Source organism: Orcinus orca, chromosome 18 (assembly GCF_937001465.1).
Source record: "Orcinus orca chromosome 18, mOrcOrc1.1, whole genome shotgun sequence".
Taxonomy (NCBI): Eukaryota; Metazoa; Chordata; class Mammalia; order Artiodactyla; family Delphinidae; genus Orcinus; species Orcinus orca.
Genome location: NC_064576.1, coordinates 53317645 through 53335867, shown reverse-complemented (window position 1 = coordinate 53335867; position 18223 = coordinate 53317645). Strand labels below are relative to the sequence as shown.

Genomic DNA, 18223 nt, shown 5'->3' with positions numbered 1-18223 from the left:
AATGATAGTGAGTCCAATATGTTTATTTAAAAGTCCCTAATTTTCTTTCAGGCAGCTTATACATAACTTCCTTGGGAAACATTTTGATATCCTCCTCCCCCAACAAAATTGCTTCCCCATTTGTGTTAATATAGCACTTAGGATAGACTTTTTTTTTTCCCCACCAGATGGTATCGTAGTTAATGGACTGAGAGTTTTGTGTTGGGCATTTCTGTATGTAGAGTGTATAATGCAGGGTCTGGCGCAATGTTTATGTTGTGTTGAAAATATGGGAAGGAGCATTTGAAATGAATAGCTCATGTTTTGTCTAAGTGAGTTGTCAAATGTTAAGTTTTAAACAATGTAGAATATGCTAATTTCCTCACTTTTATTTCATAATCTCAATAGGACTATACAGGCTCCAGCCCAAGTTCCTGTGGTCGTATCTCCTGGGAATCAGCATTTGCACACAGTAACACTTCAGACAGTGCCAATCACAACAGTTATAGCCAGCACAGATCCATCATCAGGTGCTGGATCTCAGAAATTTATCTTACAAGCCATTCCATCATCACAGCCCATGACAGTACTGAAAGAAAATGTTGTGCTCCAGTCGCAGAAGCCGGGCTCTCCTCCTTCCATTGTCCTGAGTCCTGCCCACGTACAGCAGGTTCTTACCAGCAATGTTCAGTCCATTTGCAATGGAACCGTCAGCGTGGCTTCATCTCCGTCCTTCAGTGCTACCACACCTGTGGTGACCTTTTCTCCTCGCAATTCACAACTGGTTACTCACCCACCTGGCACTGTAATCACTTCAGTTATCAAAGCTCAAGAAACAAAAACTCATATACAGGAAGTAGAGGAAAAGGAGGTTGAAGATAATTTGAAAGAAGGCACTGGGGAAACTGAGCAGCAGTCACAGCCTTATGTGATGGTGGTATCCAATGGATTTACCTCTCAGGTAGCTATAAAAAATGAACTGCTGGAACCCAACTCTTTCTAAGTAATATACCAAAGGAATTACAGATGGTGGTTTTTTAATTGAACATTTTCAGTTGTATGCAAACTATTGATTGATTCTAAGGTAAATTCTCCAAATGTTCCTAATTTTATAGTTACTTGTTAAAAATAATAACTTAGAGTTAATTTTGACTTTGTTAGATGAGGGGAGGAAAACCCAAGTGTTTCCTTTTGTTCTTCAAATGTTTCAGAATTCAATTGTGAAGGAACAGGCGTTTTATACTATGAAGACATTCTTTTGAGATTTTTTCCAGTGGCTATATCATAAGCATTTTTAAAGTTTCTTTTTAAATTTTACATTGTATTAGCTTTTCTGATTCTTCTGTAAATACAGTACTTAAATATGACATCAGGAAATTTATATAGGAGCTATTTTCATTCCACTTGTATAGGTTAAGTCTTGACTCTTTCAAATGCAAGACACCTATTTTATGCCTTGTTAAAATTATGATTTCACTTAGATCGACTTTAGTTTGTTGCACTGTATATTGAACTATGACTGTGTAAATTATAACATTAAAAATCGAAATGTGCCCATGATATGGCTGAACCTGTTTCAGAAGCAGGATAATATAAAAGTATCAGCCTAAGAGTGGCTCTCCTACTAACTAGTTGTATAACCTTGGGCAAGCTACTTGACCTTTCTGGGCATCATAAGAGGAGAGATGTATTGGATGATGATTAGATGTATTAGATGATCTCCAATTTCCTATCTAGTTCTAAATTTTATGATTCTAAGCCCTATGTTTTAAGCTTATCTCCTACTGTAAATATAGCTAAAATATTGCAGAAAAATTAATGACCCTACAAAATTCATTTTGCTGTTACCTGTTAAGATTTGCTCTGAACCTGAATTCCTCCTAAATACTTTGTTCATTAACTCTTTAGGCCACTGTGCACTGTGGTCCACTAGTAAAAAACTTATGTTGCTGAGTGCTAAATGATATACTGCTATTCTGAAAGAGTCAGGGCTCTTTAAGGCCCCAGAAAGCAACCAAGCCTTGGGCTAATCTGGCTGAGTAGTCAGTTGCTATAAAAGCATAATTGCTTTATATTTTGGATCATTTTTTTTATTGAGAGTGGGGGGAGGGGGAATTGCATACAAAGATATACATTATATATCCCAGTTTCTGAAATGCAATAGTTTTTAGATTACTTTTTCAACTGTAAATAATGTACATTTAATTTCACAAGAAAAATTGTTTTCTGCAAATTTTCTAGTATAGCAAAAAGAAATTTTTGTAGTTGAAAGAATCATTATGTTTAGAGGTCTAATGTTATGTGTTTTCATGTTACAGAGTGAATTTGTATTTAAACAAAAATTTAAATTTTGGAATCCTCTAAACGTTTTTGTATCTTTAATTGGTTTATTATTAAATAAATCATGTAAAAATCCTGTGTTTTTGTTTTCAAGAAAATGTTCCTTAAGAACAAGTATACAGACAATGTTGCTAGTATTACAGTGTTATTAAACGTTTATATAACAGCCTCCATTAGTCAGATTAGAATTGCAGAATGTCATCCTCTCAGTTTTCCTTTCTACCATGCCAAATGGCAGTTTCCGGACATGACACAATGGATTACAAAGCTCCAAAAATTAGAAAATAAAATGTTCCCAGCGATAATATTAAACACACTCTAAAAAACAAGTTTTCTAATTAGAAATTAGATCAGTTAATTGTTAAACTTGGAAAACACAGAAACAGAAAAATGTAACAAAATTAAAATCTCAATACAATACGCCTATACCCAGTAGTAACTTCCACTTATTCATTTCCTCATGTCAGTTAATATTCTTCCCAAATATGATTTTTTTTTTTTTTTTTTTTTTTTTTTTTGCAATACGCGGGCCTCTTACCGTTGTGGCCTCTCCTGTTGCGGAGCACGGGCTCCAGACGTGTAGGCTCAGTGGCCATGGCTCACGGGCCCAGCCGCTCCGCGGCATGTGGGATCTTCCCAGACCAGGGCACGAACCCGCGTCCCCTGCATCGGCAGGCGGACTCTCAACCACTGCGCCACCAGGGAAGACCCCAAATATGATTTTTAAAGGAGCATTCTTATCTCTGAAGATGGAGGGAAACAGAGAAGAATCTGAAGGAACAGACCTTGCTAGTTTTCTCCAGTTTACTACCCTTAGCTCATACCCTTCTGTTCCATTGTTTTTCTATGACTTTCCATTCTTCATCAAACCTAGTATAAAAATGTTCAGGCTTAACCATTTCTTTGAGTCTTCATTTCCTTATGGAGGCTCCCACGTTACAGAAAACTTAATATGCTTTTCTTCTTTAATGTCTTTGTCAGTTTGAGCTTTAGGCCCAGGCAGGGACCCTAAGAGGATCAAGGAAGAGTTTTCCTCCCTTAGAACTCTAGCCATGCATCCCCTAATATAATCTCCCAGTACTGAACTCCTGAATAGGGACATAACTCTTACTCAGTACGTGGCCTTTCTACATCAAGTCATTGATTCAACATGTATTAAGGAAGTACCTGCAATGTTACTGTCACTGTCCTTAACTTATAAACCTGCTACTTTCCTCACTTTCCATTCATTCTTTTTCTTAAAAATTTCATTGAAGTATAGTTGATTTACAGTGTTAATTTCTTTTATACCGCAAAGTGACTCAGTTATACATTTACATATTCCTTCTTTTTTTGGCCACTTGGCATGTGGGATCATGGTTCCCTGACCAGGAGCCAGACCCGCGCCCCCTGCAGTGGAAGTGTGGAGTCTTAACCACTGGACCACCAAGGAAGTCCCTATATCTTTTTCATATTCTTTTCCACTGTGGTGTGCCGCAGAGTATTGAAAATAGTTCCCTGTGCTATACAGTATGACCTTGTTGTTTAAACATGCTATATGTAATAGTTTGCCTCTGCTAATCCCAAACTCCCATTCCTTCCCGCCCCTAGCCCACCCACCCACCCCGCTCCTTGGCAACCACAAGTCTGTTCTCTGTATCTGAGTCTGTTTTTATTTCATAGATATGTTGATTTGTACCATATTTTAGATGCCACATATAAGTGATATCATATGGTATTTCTCTTTCTGATTTACTTCGCTTAGTATGATAATCTATAGGTCCATCCATGTTGCTGCAAATGACATTATCTCATTCTTTTTGATGGCTGAGTAATATTCCATTGTATATATGTACCACATCTTCTTTATCCATTCGTCTGTCAGTGGTTCTTTAACCCACCGTAGTAGTACATTTGCCCTATTACCCTGAAATTACTGTTGCAAAAGTCACTAAAAAGGAATCAATTTCCATATTGCCAGATTCCCCCCTTCTTCTCTTTATTGACCTCTCCAATATTTGATAACCTTTTATAACTCACTGTTCCTTTAAACTCTATTGCCTTTACTTTTGTGCCCAACTCTCTCCTGTCCTCTTCCTGCCTTTATAATAATTTCTTAATGTTCCTCTTGGGTTGCTCCAGGGACTTTTTCAAAGGTTAGAGTTCTCCCAAGTTTTATCTAAAGATCACTGTTCTTCTCTGTTGTCTTCACCTTGTCCCCCTTCAATGTGTTCTTCCCCAGTGCAACAGGGGTGCACTTAATTGTACCAAGCCATTCAGTGGTTTCTTACTATCCTCAGCTGGATTTGAGGCCCTGCATGGTTTCACAAAACTCCTTGATCCCACCAGCCTTATCTTCAAATTTTACTCTCCAAATCATACTGTCAGATAGGATTTGGATGCTTTCAATTGCAAGGAACCAAAAACCCTATTCAAAATTATTAAATAGTACAAAATTAGAAGTCTAAAGTTCGGAGGTTTCCAGGTTTCTTAATTCAGGAGCACAGTAGTGATACTGAGCAACCAGATTTCTTCCATCTTTCTGCTTTTCTCAGTATTTTGGTTTAGTTTCCAGGATGGCTTCTGCTGTGGTGCAAGATAGCTGCAGTAGTTCTTCTATGTTTCTGTTTATCAGTAAGGAGACCTTTCCCAGAGCACCCTGAGCAGCCATCTCTTCAGAGCTCATTGGCTAGACTGGTCATATATACCCCTTCCTAAACCAAGTGCTGGCCAAGGAAGCAGGATTACCATAGATGACTTAGTCATGTGTTGGGGAGATGGACAGTCAAACAAAATTGGACTCCATAGCAAGGAAGAAGGGAGGAATGATGTAGTCTACTGTCATCTATACACAGCCTTCTTTCCACACATATACTTCCAAAAATGCTCACACCTACAGGAAGCATGATTTCTCTCCTAAAGAGAGATCAGCTGAAGTGTCATCCAGCTACTTGATCCAGTTTCATGACTAGGGTCTTCAAGGTGATTCGCAGTCCTCTGTTTCAGATCACCTGTGGCCCCTGCTTTCTTGTCCTCCACTGCCACACCAGCATGAGCACTGGGAATAAATCTCTTTCCAAGGCTTCTCAGCTTTAGAATACATTTCTTGATGGTGTGAGTTTGATGTCCTGTCTCAGGGTCACCATTTTCCCAGTCTGGAGTAGTTGTCTTCAGTGCCTTGCATCCTTTCTTTTCCATCTGGCGGGTGATACATACTAGAGTCTGTTTTGTAGCATTCCACTTCCAAATACCAAACTGTCAGTTTGGGTTCTTGGTTGTTAGCAACAGAGATGGATTCTGGTTTTCAGCATAAAAGAAATTTTATTAGAAGAATATCATGCAGTTTACAGAATAGACAAAAAGACTAGAGAATCGGGGTCAGTCTGAGTCACACAGTTAAACAAATCGCAAAACCATATTGCACAACCGGTCCACTTATAGCCACTGTTGCCAAGCACCTAAACACCGAGCTTTGTACCACTGTCTCTACTGCTTCCGAAATTTGAGAGAATATAATTTGCATCTAGAGAGAATAACCAAGGTCCTTCCTTGACTCCTTACGTTAACTAGCTACCAATTTATGTGACTGGGTGCCTAAAAGAATGACCGATGTCCTCTATCGGGGCAAATCTAGATTTTTATGGGGTACACAGTTTGGTGGTTGGATGGGTGAGGGGAATTTACTTAGGAAAAACAGAAAAGTAGAATACCAACTTAGAGGGTTTGAAGGGGCTTATGCAAATGAACAGCCCTAAACACTGTACTTGCCAACTCTTTGAGCTCCCTTTACTTTCCAGACCTCTGCACTTGCTGTCACTCTGCTTGGCACAGTTGCTCTCATTCTATTTGGCTAAATTCTATCTTCTACCTTCAGGCCTCAGCTTAGACATTACTTCCTCTGAGAGCTTTCTCTGAGTTCTTAAAAGTTCCCCACTACTGTCATAGAGCCTTTTAGTTTCTCATTTGGGCACAGATGACACTATAATAATTGCTGGTATGTGTGATTCCAACACCATATTATAAAGAGCCAAGACTAGTCATTTTAGTACCCTCAGTCCCTACTGTAATATCTCCACATAGTAGGTACAGTACTCCATAGTTATTAAATATGTGACTAAGCTACATACATGTTCTCCTTACCTGTTTTTATGTTCGTGTTCTTATGTTGCTAACCACCATCTGTGTGCCAATGACTATCAATTCTTACCTACAGCTCCGAGCTTGTTTTACAAATAGCTTTATAGAGCTATAATTGACATACAATAAGTGGCACATATTTAAATAGAGTATAAAATGAAATCATCGCCATAATCAAGTAGTGAACCTACTCATGTTTGGTGAACATTAGCCTAAAAGTTTCCTTGTGCCCCTTTGTAACCACTCCCTTCCTGCTGATCTGCTTTCTGTCTACATAGATTATATTAGTTTGCATTTTCTAGTATTTTATGTAAATGGAGTCATATAACATGCGCTATTTTTTTTGGTCTGGCTCCTTGCACGTAGCGTTAACTTTTTTGAGATTCATCCATGTTGTAGTCTGTATCAGCATATTTTTCCTTTTATTACTGAAAAAATTCCCTTGTTTTCTTATAATATTCTATTACATGGATATACTAGTTTATCCATCCACCTGTTAATGGACATTTGGGTTGTTTCTAGTCTTCAGCTATTATCATTAAAGCTGTTAGGAATATTCCTGTACAAATCTTTATATTGGACATGTATTTTCATATCTGTTGAACAAATACCTAGGAGTGGTCTGGCTAGGTCATACGATGGTTGTACCATCTTACATTCCCACCAGCAGTGTATGAGGCTTTCAGTTGCTCTACATCCTCTTCAACATGCTCTTTTATATTCAATATTTTTGCCATTTTAATGGGTGTGTAGTAGTATCGCATTGTGGTTTTAATTTCCCTAACGACTAATGATTTTGAGCAATTTTCATGAGCTTACTTGACATCCATGTATCTTCTTTGATGAAGTGATTGTTCAGGTTTTTTTGCCCATTTAAAAATTCCCTTGTTTTCTTATTACTGAGTTTTGAGAACTCTATATATTCTGAATACTAGCTCTTCATCAGATATATGATTCACAAATAACTTCAAAGTGCAGAAACTTCTAAATTTTCATAAAGTTTATCAACTTCTTTTATGGATCATGCTTTTGGTGTCATATCTAAGAAATCTTTGTCTAACCCAAGGACACAACAATCTTTTTTCTAGAAGTTTTATAGTTTTAACATTTAGGTCCATGATCCATTTTGAGTTAGATTTTGTAGATGGTGCAAGGTATATATTGAAGTTCACTTTTTTGCTTTTGTATATCCAATTTGTTGAAAAGACTATCCTTTTCAATTGAAAAGTCTGAAAGGACTATCTTTTTCAACTGTCCTTTCTGCCCTGAATTACCTTTGGACCTTTGCTTAAAATCAGTTGTTCATACACATACGAATCTCTGGACTCTCTTTTCTGTGCTATTGATTTGTCTATCTTTGTACCAATACACAAGATTGATGTGTTGAAATCAGGTAGTGTTAGTTCTCCAACTCTGTTATTTTTCAAAGTTGATTTGGCTATTCTGAGTCTTTTGCATTTCTATTTAAATTTCAGAATCAGTTTGTCAACTTATAAAATGGAAAAAGTCTTTGGGATTTTGATTGGGATTGGGTTGAATCAATAGATCAGTTTGGGAAGAACTGACATCTTAAGTCTGAATCATGAGCATAGAATATCTCTCCATTTGTTTAAGTGTCTTTAATTTCTCTCAGCAACATTTTGTAATTCTCAATGTATATGTTTTGCACATCTTTCGTCAGATTTAATTTTCAGTATTTAATATTTACTGCTATTGTAAATATCATTTAAAAAAATTTCAGATTCTGTTTTTCATTGCTGACTTTGTTTTAATCTTTCCCCCTACTGAAGCATAAAGTGCGCAAATCTTAAGTGTATAAGTTGAAAAAATTTGATATGTGACATTACTGTAATTGTCACCTAGTCAAGATATATAACATTTCCCACATCAGGAAGTCTTCCTCATGGCCCTTCCCAGCCAGATCACTCTCTGACGTCGCTCACAATGTTTTTTATTTTCATATAAATGGAATCAACCAGGATGTAATCTGTCTGGCTTCTTTAGCTCAACATTATGTATGTGAGGTTCATCCATATTGTTGTGTGTACTGGTAGTTCATTCTTAGTCTTTGATCTCTAGTATTTTTCTTCTGTGAAAGGACATTTAGGTTATTTCCAGTTTTTGCTACTGTGACTAATGCTGCAATCAATATTCTTGTACACAAACTTAAGTATTCTTTTCTCTTGGGCATATGCCTAGTGGTAGAATTACTGGGCAATAGGGTTCATGTATGACTAGCTTTAGTAGATAGTGTCAAAGTTTTCTAAAGTAGCTATACCAATTTATACTCTCCCTAGCAATACGTGAAAGTTACAGGTGTTCCATATCCTTGTCAATGCTTGGCACTGGAATTCTTTTTAATTTTAGCCATTTTGGTGGGAGTGTTTAGTACCAAATTATGATTTTACTGTCCCTGATATAGCTATTGATGTAGAACTTCTTTTCGTATGCATATTGGCCATTTAGAGAACATCTGAAAATCAACCAAAGTAATTAACATTAACTTATTAAAGAAAAAATAAACATGGACATTTCAATAAAGGCAGAAAAAGCATTTCATATTGAATGCTTTCTCCCTAATGTTACAATCAAGATAGGAAGTCCATCATCACTACTTTTACTCAACAATAGTAGACATCCTAGCCAGTGACAACCAGCAAGAAAAATAAAAGGTATAATGATTGCACAGGAAGATGTCAAACCATCTATCACAGATCACAAGACACGGTGATGACTGAAATTCTAAAAGAGTCTACAAAGTATTAGAAATAGTAAGGGAACTTAGCAAGATGGTTGAATATAAGGTCAATATGTAAAAACCAGCAGTGTTTCTATACACTAGCAACAAATATTAAAAATTTAGAATGCCATTTAAAAAGCATAAAAACCCTCAAATACCCAAGAATAAATTTAATGAAAGATATGTAAGACTTCTACACTGTAACCTACAAAACACTGCTGAGAAAAATTAAAGACCACTTAAATAAATGGAAGGGTGTATTATATTCATGGATTGCAGGAATCAACATAAAGATGTCAGAAAAAAAAGAAATGGAGGCAACCTAAATGTCCATCAACAGATGAATGGATAAAGATGTGGTATACAAAAAAAAAAAAAAAAAAGATGTGGTATACAGATATACGATGGAATACTACTCAGCCATAAAAAAGAATGAAATAATGCCATTTGCAGCAACATGGATTGGTACAGAGATTACCATACTGAGGTAAGTCAGACAAAGGCAAATATCATATGATATCACTTAATATGTGGAATCTAAAATATGATACAAATGAACTTATTTACAAAACAGAAACTGACTCACAGACATAGAAAACAAACTTACGGTTACCAAAGGGGGAAGATATGGGGAGGGAAAAATTAGGAGTTGGGGTTAGCAGATACAAGCTACTATATATAAAACAGATAAACTACTGCATAGGATAGGGAACTATATTCAATATCTTGTAATAAACTACAATGGAAATGAAAAAGAATATCCATCTATCTGTATCTGAATCAGTCTGTGTACACCAAAAAGTAACACAACGTTGTAAATTAACTATACTTCAATTAAAAAAAAATTAGGATCAGTTTTCCCCAAATAGATTGATCTATAGATTCAATGCAAGCCCAGTTAAAATCCTAGCAGGATTTTTTGTCCTGGGGGGGGGGTTCTTTTTTTTTTTTTGAAATTAACAGGTTCTTTCTAAAATTTATAAATAAATGGAAATAAGTTCTATAAAATGTATAAAATGTAAATACAGAGGCCTTTGACTAGCCAAGGCAATCTTTAAGAAAAAGTTATAGGGCTTCAAGACTTATAAAGCTACATTAAGATAGTGTGGGACAAGGTTAGACAGACCAATGTAATAAGAACCTGGAAACAGACCCTCATATATGTGGTCATCTACTTTACAACAAAGGTGCCATAATCATTTAGTGGGGGAAATGGCAAATGACAGCCTTTTCAGCAAGTAGGGCTGGGTCAATCGGCTATCCATAAGGGGGGAAAAGGAAACTTGATCCCAACCTCCTACCTTTCATAAAAATGAATAAACCTGTCTGTGAAAGGTAAAATACTCAAGCAACTAGAAGAAAACACAGGTGACTATCCTCATGGCTTTGGAGCAGACAAGGCCTTACATATGATACAAAAAGCATTGATCACAAAAGGAGAGATCAGCAAACCCAGACAGTTTTACCTCAATTATTTCTGTAATTCTTACGATCCCCTACAATCACTAACCTATTTAAGAGTCACTTGGCCTGTAATACAGCAGTTGTCTCCCAACAACTGTTCTTTTCCCTTTAATCATTCTTCCATAGTACAGACAGAATAACATAAAAATGCAAATTTAACTGTTACTGCCTTTTTTGAGTAAAAATCCTATAACGGGTTAACATCTTTAAGAGAATTACATCCAAACTTCTCAGCAGATTACAACTAGCCCTTTATGATCTGGCAGTTACCTGCCTCTCCACCACCCAGTCAGTCTGCTTCTAGCTTGAATTTTGGCTCTACCAATTTCAGAGTTCACATTATCACTTTCTAACATTCGGCCTATTCTGCCTGAATTGCCTTTTCCATTTCCTTCACTAATTCGAATTCATCTTTCCAGACTGAGGTTCCGGTACAACATATTTGAGGATTCCATCCGTATACCTTATATTCGGCTGCGTCCCTTGTTGCTATCACATCACTGACTATTGCCCTTCTTTGGTTTTAGCACTTTGAACAAAACTGGCTTAAGTTTCTGGAAGGCATTAACATCATTGAATCCCAGGACTTAGTTTAGATTCTGGATGTGGCAGACACTCGAGTTCAGTTACTTGTTTACCTCTACTGAGAGCCGCTCACTCCCACTCCTTCCTGCTCCCCCCCCCCCGCCCCATCCCCGTCCCGTGGAACTTGCTGGAAGCTTCTTCTATCTGAATTGCACGGGTCAAAGGGCGGTGACGGAAGGCCTGACCAAAAAGGTGTAAAGTAAAGCAGCACTGAGACAAATTCAGGCCACCTTTCTCCCTTCAGTGCCTTCGGATGGTACACGTTTTTCTTCTGTCTGGGAAGCCAAGTAGGAAGAAAGCCTGGGCCTGTGTCGTTCTGGGGAAAGGAACAGTTCACCCGCACCGGAACCAAAAGGTTTCCTCCAGTCCAGCCTCTGCAAGGGCGGAGCGACTTCCGGCGAGTCCGAGGCCTTTAGGGTTCCCAGCGCCAAGATCCCGGCATCGACGCGCCATCCGGAACTCGCTCCCGGAAAAGAACACGTAGCCGAGAACGTCACGGGTCACGAAAAGCTTGGCTGCCTCCGGGAGCCATGATGAGAGCTGCAGAGAAAAGGGAGCTCGATGTGCCTTGTGTTATTATTATTAACAGACATACAAACGACCCCAAACGCCACACGTTCCTGAGCGATAACAGTACGACACAAAAGTCCTTTCGACCTACCACCCACTGAGGCTCTGCGGCTGTGTGGGTGCGCGCTGGGACTGGTTTACGCCGCGGCCTGCGTAACCATGGCTGCAGGGGGCGGGGCCTGACAGGCTGCTCGCCGGCCGGGCGTGGGGGCGGGGTGGGCCAGGAGAGTCGGTCCTCCAAGGTCCCAGCCCAACCCGCGCCCGCGCTTCACCTCCCCTCCCCTCGCGGCACGCTACGTGGCTGCTCATTGGCTACGTAGGACGGAAGCTCGGTTGGTGTTTCTCCAGAAGTTCCCCCTTGGGCGGCGGCGGAGCTGGTAACCTCGGTTAGGAGCAGCACCAGCAGCGGTAACAGTAACTGTTAGAGATGGCGGCGGCTGCTGCGGCACCTGCAGCAGCCCAGAGGTGCGTGTTTTTCCTTCTCTTTGCTATTATTTGTATCCCCCTTCGTCTTTCATTAGTTAGAGAGCCCTGCTGAAGTCGTTGTTTTCCTGGCAGGTTTTTCCGGAGCTTCTCTGATGCTCTGATCGACGAGGACCCCCAGGCGGCGTTGGAGGTGAGAGAGCCGGTTCACTGTGCTCTAGGGAACGCAGCCGCGTTGGGTTCCGGCCCACCCCGCCTCTTCCCAGCACTGTCTTCCTGGGGTCGGGGCTGCTGCTTTTCCTGTCTCAGCCCCGATGTTGACAGACTCCGCCTTTCCCTTCTGTGTCCCGCAGCGGCCCGGTTACGCTTCCCATCCCTAGTCCGTTCCTGTATCCTTGGAGCTGCTTAGTAAAACGTCTCCATTTTGGGGGTAGAGGTAACATTCATAGTTGGTCTGAAAGGGTTTGTTTGTTTTTTAAATGGCATTTGTGACTGAGAGCAAAAAGTGAAATCTAAGGCTTGATGTTTATTCATTCGGTTTTTCGTTTGACAATCATCCTTGCCATTTCTGTGTACCAGGTTTGTGCTGAGTGCGTGTATGAACTCACACTATTGGAACAGAAACCTTTTCCCGTGTGTGCCCGAAAATTTCCAGATGTCCAGTCACTGTTCATTACCCACTCATTTGTTTATTCCTCAAAACAATTTCTTGGGGGCAGCTGTGTGGAAGGCACTGTCTGCTCTGGATTAAAGTCTTACTTATGTATTTACTGACTTGGAAGGCACTTTGTGTTTGTGTTAAGTGAAAAACTATAACGCTGTGAAGGAAAGCAAAAGAGCAAGAGTTAAATAATAATTTGAAGTAATAAAGAGAGCCCAGACTAAGAATACATGATGTAGTGGGTCACAAAATCTAGCCAGGGGTTTCTTGCTTTGAAGCATAAAAAAGAGGAAACTTTGTTTTGCTCTTATGGCTTAACATATGTAAGGTTAGGAATTTGAGGCAAGAGAACCTTTTTCCTAGCTATGACTTCTAAAAGAAATTTGTTCCGTGGTTAGTGGAGGAGGTGACATTTGAGAAGAGGCATGAGGGAGTGAGCTTGGAAGCTCTGGGGAAAGATTATTTCAGGCAGGAAGAGGAGTCAGTGTCAGGATGCTGAGGTAGGAATGAAGTCAGCTGTGCAAGGAGCAGCAAGAAGGCCCATTTGGTTAGAGTGGAATGAAAGTGGAGTAAGAAATGAGGTGGGGAGGAAACCAGGGCGTGGGGCCTTTGGGGCCTTTTAGGTTGGATTATGCTTTTGGGGCTGGGATACGAACACCTTCAAATAAAGTGGTTGATTACTCGGTAGTGTTGTGATGTTTCCTAGTGATGCTTTTGGGATCACTATTAGAGTAATGTTACCAGAGGCACTGAGAATTTTTCTCCATAATTCCTTATGTCAGCTAAATAGCTGTTAATTTTCAGAATCTACCTTTGTTATGATCCTCTTAGGCCCCATGCCTCCTTTGGAAATCTAGTTTATATAATAGTTGCTATTAAAGGATATTAATGTAATGAATTCTTTGTCACATTACATCTCAGTTACTTTTAAAATTATTTATTGAAGTGGGATATCTAACACAAATCTTAAGTCTGTGCTAATGAACTTGAAGTTTTACATGTATGTATACCACCCAGATCAAGATATAGAATACTTCCATTCTCAAGGCTTTCTCATGTTTTTCCCCAGCCAATAGTTCCTCTTACCTACCTGTTCTGTACTCTGTCACCATCAGTTAGTCTTTCTTGGACTTCATATAAAAAGTATCATACACTAGGTATTCCGTTGAGTGTAGATACTCTGTCTTGCTTTAAACATTATGGGAGATACATCCATAAGTTGTTTGCTTTTCACTGCTGTGTAGTATTCCACTGTATTAATATAGCACAGTTTATTCTAACAGTGAACATTTGGGGTATTTCCAGTTGTTAGCTAGTATGAATAAAACCACTGTGAATTTTCTTGTACATGTATTTTGGTGAACACATGCAGTCCTTTCTTTTGGGAGTGCATTTGTTTTTTTCTTTCTAGGAGTGAAATTGGATAGTGTAGGTGTGTGATTAGCTTTAGTACATTTGTCCGTAAAGTGTGGCTCTTGGACCAGTAGCATCAGCATCACTTAGGAACTCAGAGAAATGCAAATTCTTGGACCCCACCCCAGATTTTGTTTTTTATTTTTTTTGGCTGCGCTGCAGGCATGTGGGATCTTAGTTCCCCAAACAGGGATCAAACCCGTGTCCCCGGCAGTGGAAGCACGGACTGCCAGGGAATTCTCCACCCCAGATTTTCTGAAAGTACTTATGACTCCGGTAGGCCAGTACTCCTTACCCGTCCATTTTACAGAAGAAAACAGACCCAAAGAAGTCCAAGTGATCTGTCGTAGAGATGTATGCGGCCAGTTAGAGGCAGAATAGGGGCCTCAGGACACATGTTTCCTGATTCTTAGTCTAGTGCTGTAGAATAGCGGCTTTCAAAAGCATGATCCCCAGACCTTCTGCAGAAGAATCACCTGGGAATTTGTTAGAAATGCAGATTCTCAGGACCTACCACAGGACCTACCACCTGAATCAAAAACTGGGAGTGGGGAGAATGATCATGATAAGAACCAGCTTGTGTTAAGAGGAAATGTTCTTTTTAAAACTTAAGATGACCTTCTCACAGAGATAAACAGGCAAATGTTAATTACTAAGTAATTGGTAATAATGAGTAGGGCCGGAACCTTGATGAGAAGTGAGAGTCTGTTTCCCTCTACATTTTCCCAAGGGTTGGTTTAACAGTAGCTATTTTAAAATTAAGGTCGCTTGATATTACATCAGTTAAAATGTCACATTTTTATATAAGACCATCAATTAAGAATAAAGAGAAAGTGTATCAAGCTGATTACATTTTTCATTCATTAAACAAACAACATTAGTGGCAAATGCTGTACTGGGAGCCAGCGAGCTAAAGATGAAACTACTGTAGTGAGGGAGTTTGTAGTCTAGTGGAGAGAGACAGGCAAGTCAACAGATCATTAAAATATAAGTACTCCAGTGGAGTGGTGTATCAGGTACAGTAAAGAGCATAGCAGAGGCTAACTGGGGAAGTAAAAAAAACTTTGCAGAGGAAGTCTTAATTCAGTAGAGGGAGGAAACATATATGTGGATTATGAGAATCTTTTGAGGCCCAGTGTGAGTAGTGCTTAAGAGCATGGGCTCTGGAATCAGACTGCTTGGGTCCATAGCCTGGTTTCAAGAAAGTTCCTGCTATCACTTTTCTGGATCAGGTTTCCTGTCTGTAAAATGGGATTAACTAGGACCACTTGAAAGGGTGATTATGAGGATAAGTAATGTAAGGTACAAGGGTGAGGCCCTTGAGGTAGACATCTTATAGATTCTTCTCTAGGTTCTAGCCACGCTGGCTTGCTTTCTGCTACTCAAATGTGTCGAGCTCAGTCCTGGTGCAGGGCCTTTGGACTTGGCAGTTCTTTTGCCTAGAACGTACTCTCTATTGACTACCTCTTGTTTTGCTTGGAAATGCTCATCACTCTAGATTTCTCTGAAATGTCACCTTCTCAAGGAAGCTGTTTTCTCTGATGACCTTATCTGAATTGGGCCCCAATGTAAGCTTCAAGAGTGCAGGGGTTTTGTGTATCTGTTTACCACTGTGTTCTCAGCGTAGTGCCTGGGATGTAGTAGGCACTCAGGTGTGTTAAATGACTCCTACCACAATTCTTGGAACAACTGTGAGGTGCATTTACAAGGACGCTGAGGCTAAAGAGATTAACTTGCTCAAGGTTATCGAGTTTAGAAGTGACAAGTCGCAGGTTCAAGGCATCAAGGTCATCCTCTGGAGGAGTAGGTAGGATTGGGGTGTATGATATAATTGTTTGGGAGCTGACTTTGAAGTAGTTGACCGCAGATAGCTTTGTTGAGGGCATAGCTGGTTAGCATAAAGTATACCAGTTCTACATGGTTATGTGATTTTTCTCCAGGGGTGCTTGCTAGTTTAGGAATGGAGAAGGCTTGATACTCTTGTTTATCCATGATTGGGGTTTAGCTGTGACTAGAAGAAAATGGCAAGTGGAGTCAGGCTGAGATATCCAGAGCTAAAGGCCTTTAAATGTTAGGTCAGTCTGAGCAGTCTGCTTTTGCTTTTAATCTTAACAACAAGTAACCTTTTTGGATAGCATTTAAAGAGAGCCAAAGATTTGGAAATTAATTTTCTAAGATCCAAGTCTTAAACAATTTTAATGCCTTAAAAAGGAATTTTCCCCCTCTCGTTCTGTGTTATCAGGGTACTTCCTTTATCATTATCTTGTTAAAGATTTCAGTGTAATTATATTTTACACTTCATGGGTTTCTTTACTTTTGTGAACTATAACACAACCCATTTTCTGTGAGAAGTACTATATCTTTGGATACGTTTTGTGTAAGTCTGATTAAATAGCCCTTTGCTGCTGTGATTCAAATGTTGGCACTGAAGTCCTTGCCTTTTGAGATACCTCTCTTTAGTCCCTTTGTATTCTAGCAGCCAGCAGCTGTTGTCACAGAAACAGTAGAACACTGAAAACACTGCCACAAGTCAGATGTAGTTAAGACAACCACAAGTAATTATTTTAACGTCACTTTTTCTGGTATATTCCTTATTCAAAATAAATTTATTATTGTGTTTTATTCATGACTTACAAGTTGATGTGTTATAATGTTCAGTTTGTGTTGAGTGGTTTTTTGGTAACTTTTTTTATTGATAGCTTAATAAGTCAGTTGCTTAGTTTATTTAACTGAATGACCATAACTGGTTCTCCTTAACCAACAATTGGTTTGTGTTTTTAAAGGTCACTTGCAAGTTGGTTCAAAATTCAGAAGTTTATACCTGACTCCTAAAGAAAAGGAATATTTTATTCATCTTTGAACCTCCAGTGTCTGGCCTATGTTTATTCCGTAATATGTGTTTAAAAATACTTTTTGAAAAACAAACAGAAAAACCTGACTACTGAAAAAAATAAAAATACTTTTTGAATTGATGATCCAGATATTATAATCTGTAACAGCCTTTTTGACCTATAATATACATTTTCTTGGTGAGGAGAGGCTGGAAATGTGGTTTTATGATATATTTGAGTAGATATGTAAGAAGCCATCAGCTGTTTTCAAAATTGTTTGAAAGCTTAGTGGAAGATGGTGTTTTTAGCTTAAGAATTTCAAAGTATTAGAAAATCTTGTATTAATACAAATGTTAGATGGTGTGTGAAAGAAACTTGGAGTAAAATTTTACCATGAGGCAATGTTTAGTGGTTAAAATTTGATTTGGAGTCAGACAGACCTGGATTTGAATCCTATCTCTGGCGCAGTCACTGACTAGGAAGTGAGGGAATGGATTTTCTGCGCACATCTGGGGGAAGAGCATTCTAGTGAGAGGGAGCAGCAGGTGCAGGGTCCTGAGATGTTTGAAGAACAGCAAGGAGGCCATTGTGGCTAGAATGGTGGCGCAAGGAGAAGAGTTTTAAGAGGTGAGATGAGAGGGAGAGCAGAAGGTTATATCGAGGAGGGCCTTGCAGATCATTGGAAGGACTTGGGCTTTTGCTGTGAGTCAGCTGGAAAGATGTTGGAAAGTTTTGAGCAGAAACATAGTAACAAGATCTGATTTTCATTACTGCTTGGATCAGGGTGATAGGGGTTAAGATAGTAAAAAGTGGTTTAGGTCTTAGGTATGTTGGGTTTTAGGTTTACGATTACCAAGTATAGTATACATTGCTTTGTGAGACTCACACTGCGAGGTTCAAGCAAAGCCACGTGTGTGGCTATTGAAGTAATTTTGCCTGTTAAGAAAACTACCAAGTCCCTAGGGTGTGTGGGCAATGGGTAGAGAATCAAAGCCTTCCTGTTTGCCTGCATTTGTCCTTGGCTTCACTGATCATGTTCTCTCTTCTTGCATCAGTATTGTTCCAGCTACCACTTATGAACTGTGACTGCCCAGACTGGCA

At 39.3% G+C, this 18223-nt stretch overlaps 2 protein-coding genes and 1 long non-coding RNA gene across 8 annotated transcripts in view; 2 read left to right on the top strand and 1 right to left on the bottom strand.

The window, feature by feature from the left end:
* Positions 1-2399, top strand: part of ELF1 (E74 like ETS transcription factor 1) — a 105057-nt gene extending 102658 nt beyond the window's left edge. For all 6 annotated transcript variants that reach the window (XM_033436701.2, XM_033436703.2, XM_004274547.4 and 3 more), the window contains one exon: positions 388-2399. In XM_033436701.2, the coding sequence (XP_033292592.2) occupies positions 388-982 (595 nt within the window). In that variant the 3' untranslated portion in view covers positions 983-2399. The remainder of the gene's footprint in view (positions 1-387) is intronic.
* Positions 1271-11991, bottom strand: LOC125961918 (uncharacterized). The gene is made up of 2 exons (XR_007473029.1): positions 11103-11991; positions 1271-5595 (listed from the first exon to the last, which is right to left on the bottom strand). It is a non-coding gene; the product is annotated as an uncharacterized LOC125961918 (long non-coding RNA).
* A 101-nt stretch (positions 11992-12092) lies between these two features.
* Positions 12093-18223, top strand: part of SUGT1 (SGT1 homolog, MIS12 kinetochore complex assembly cochaperone) — a 42817-nt gene continuing 36686 nt past the window's right edge. Inside the window, exons 1-2 of the mRNA XM_033436699.2 lie at positions 12093-12259; positions 12353-12410. Of these exons, the coding sequence (XP_033292590.2) occupies positions 12222-12259; positions 12353-12410 (96 nt within the window). The 5' untranslated portion in view covers positions 12093-12221. The remainder of the gene's footprint in view (positions 12260-12352; positions 12411-18223) is intronic.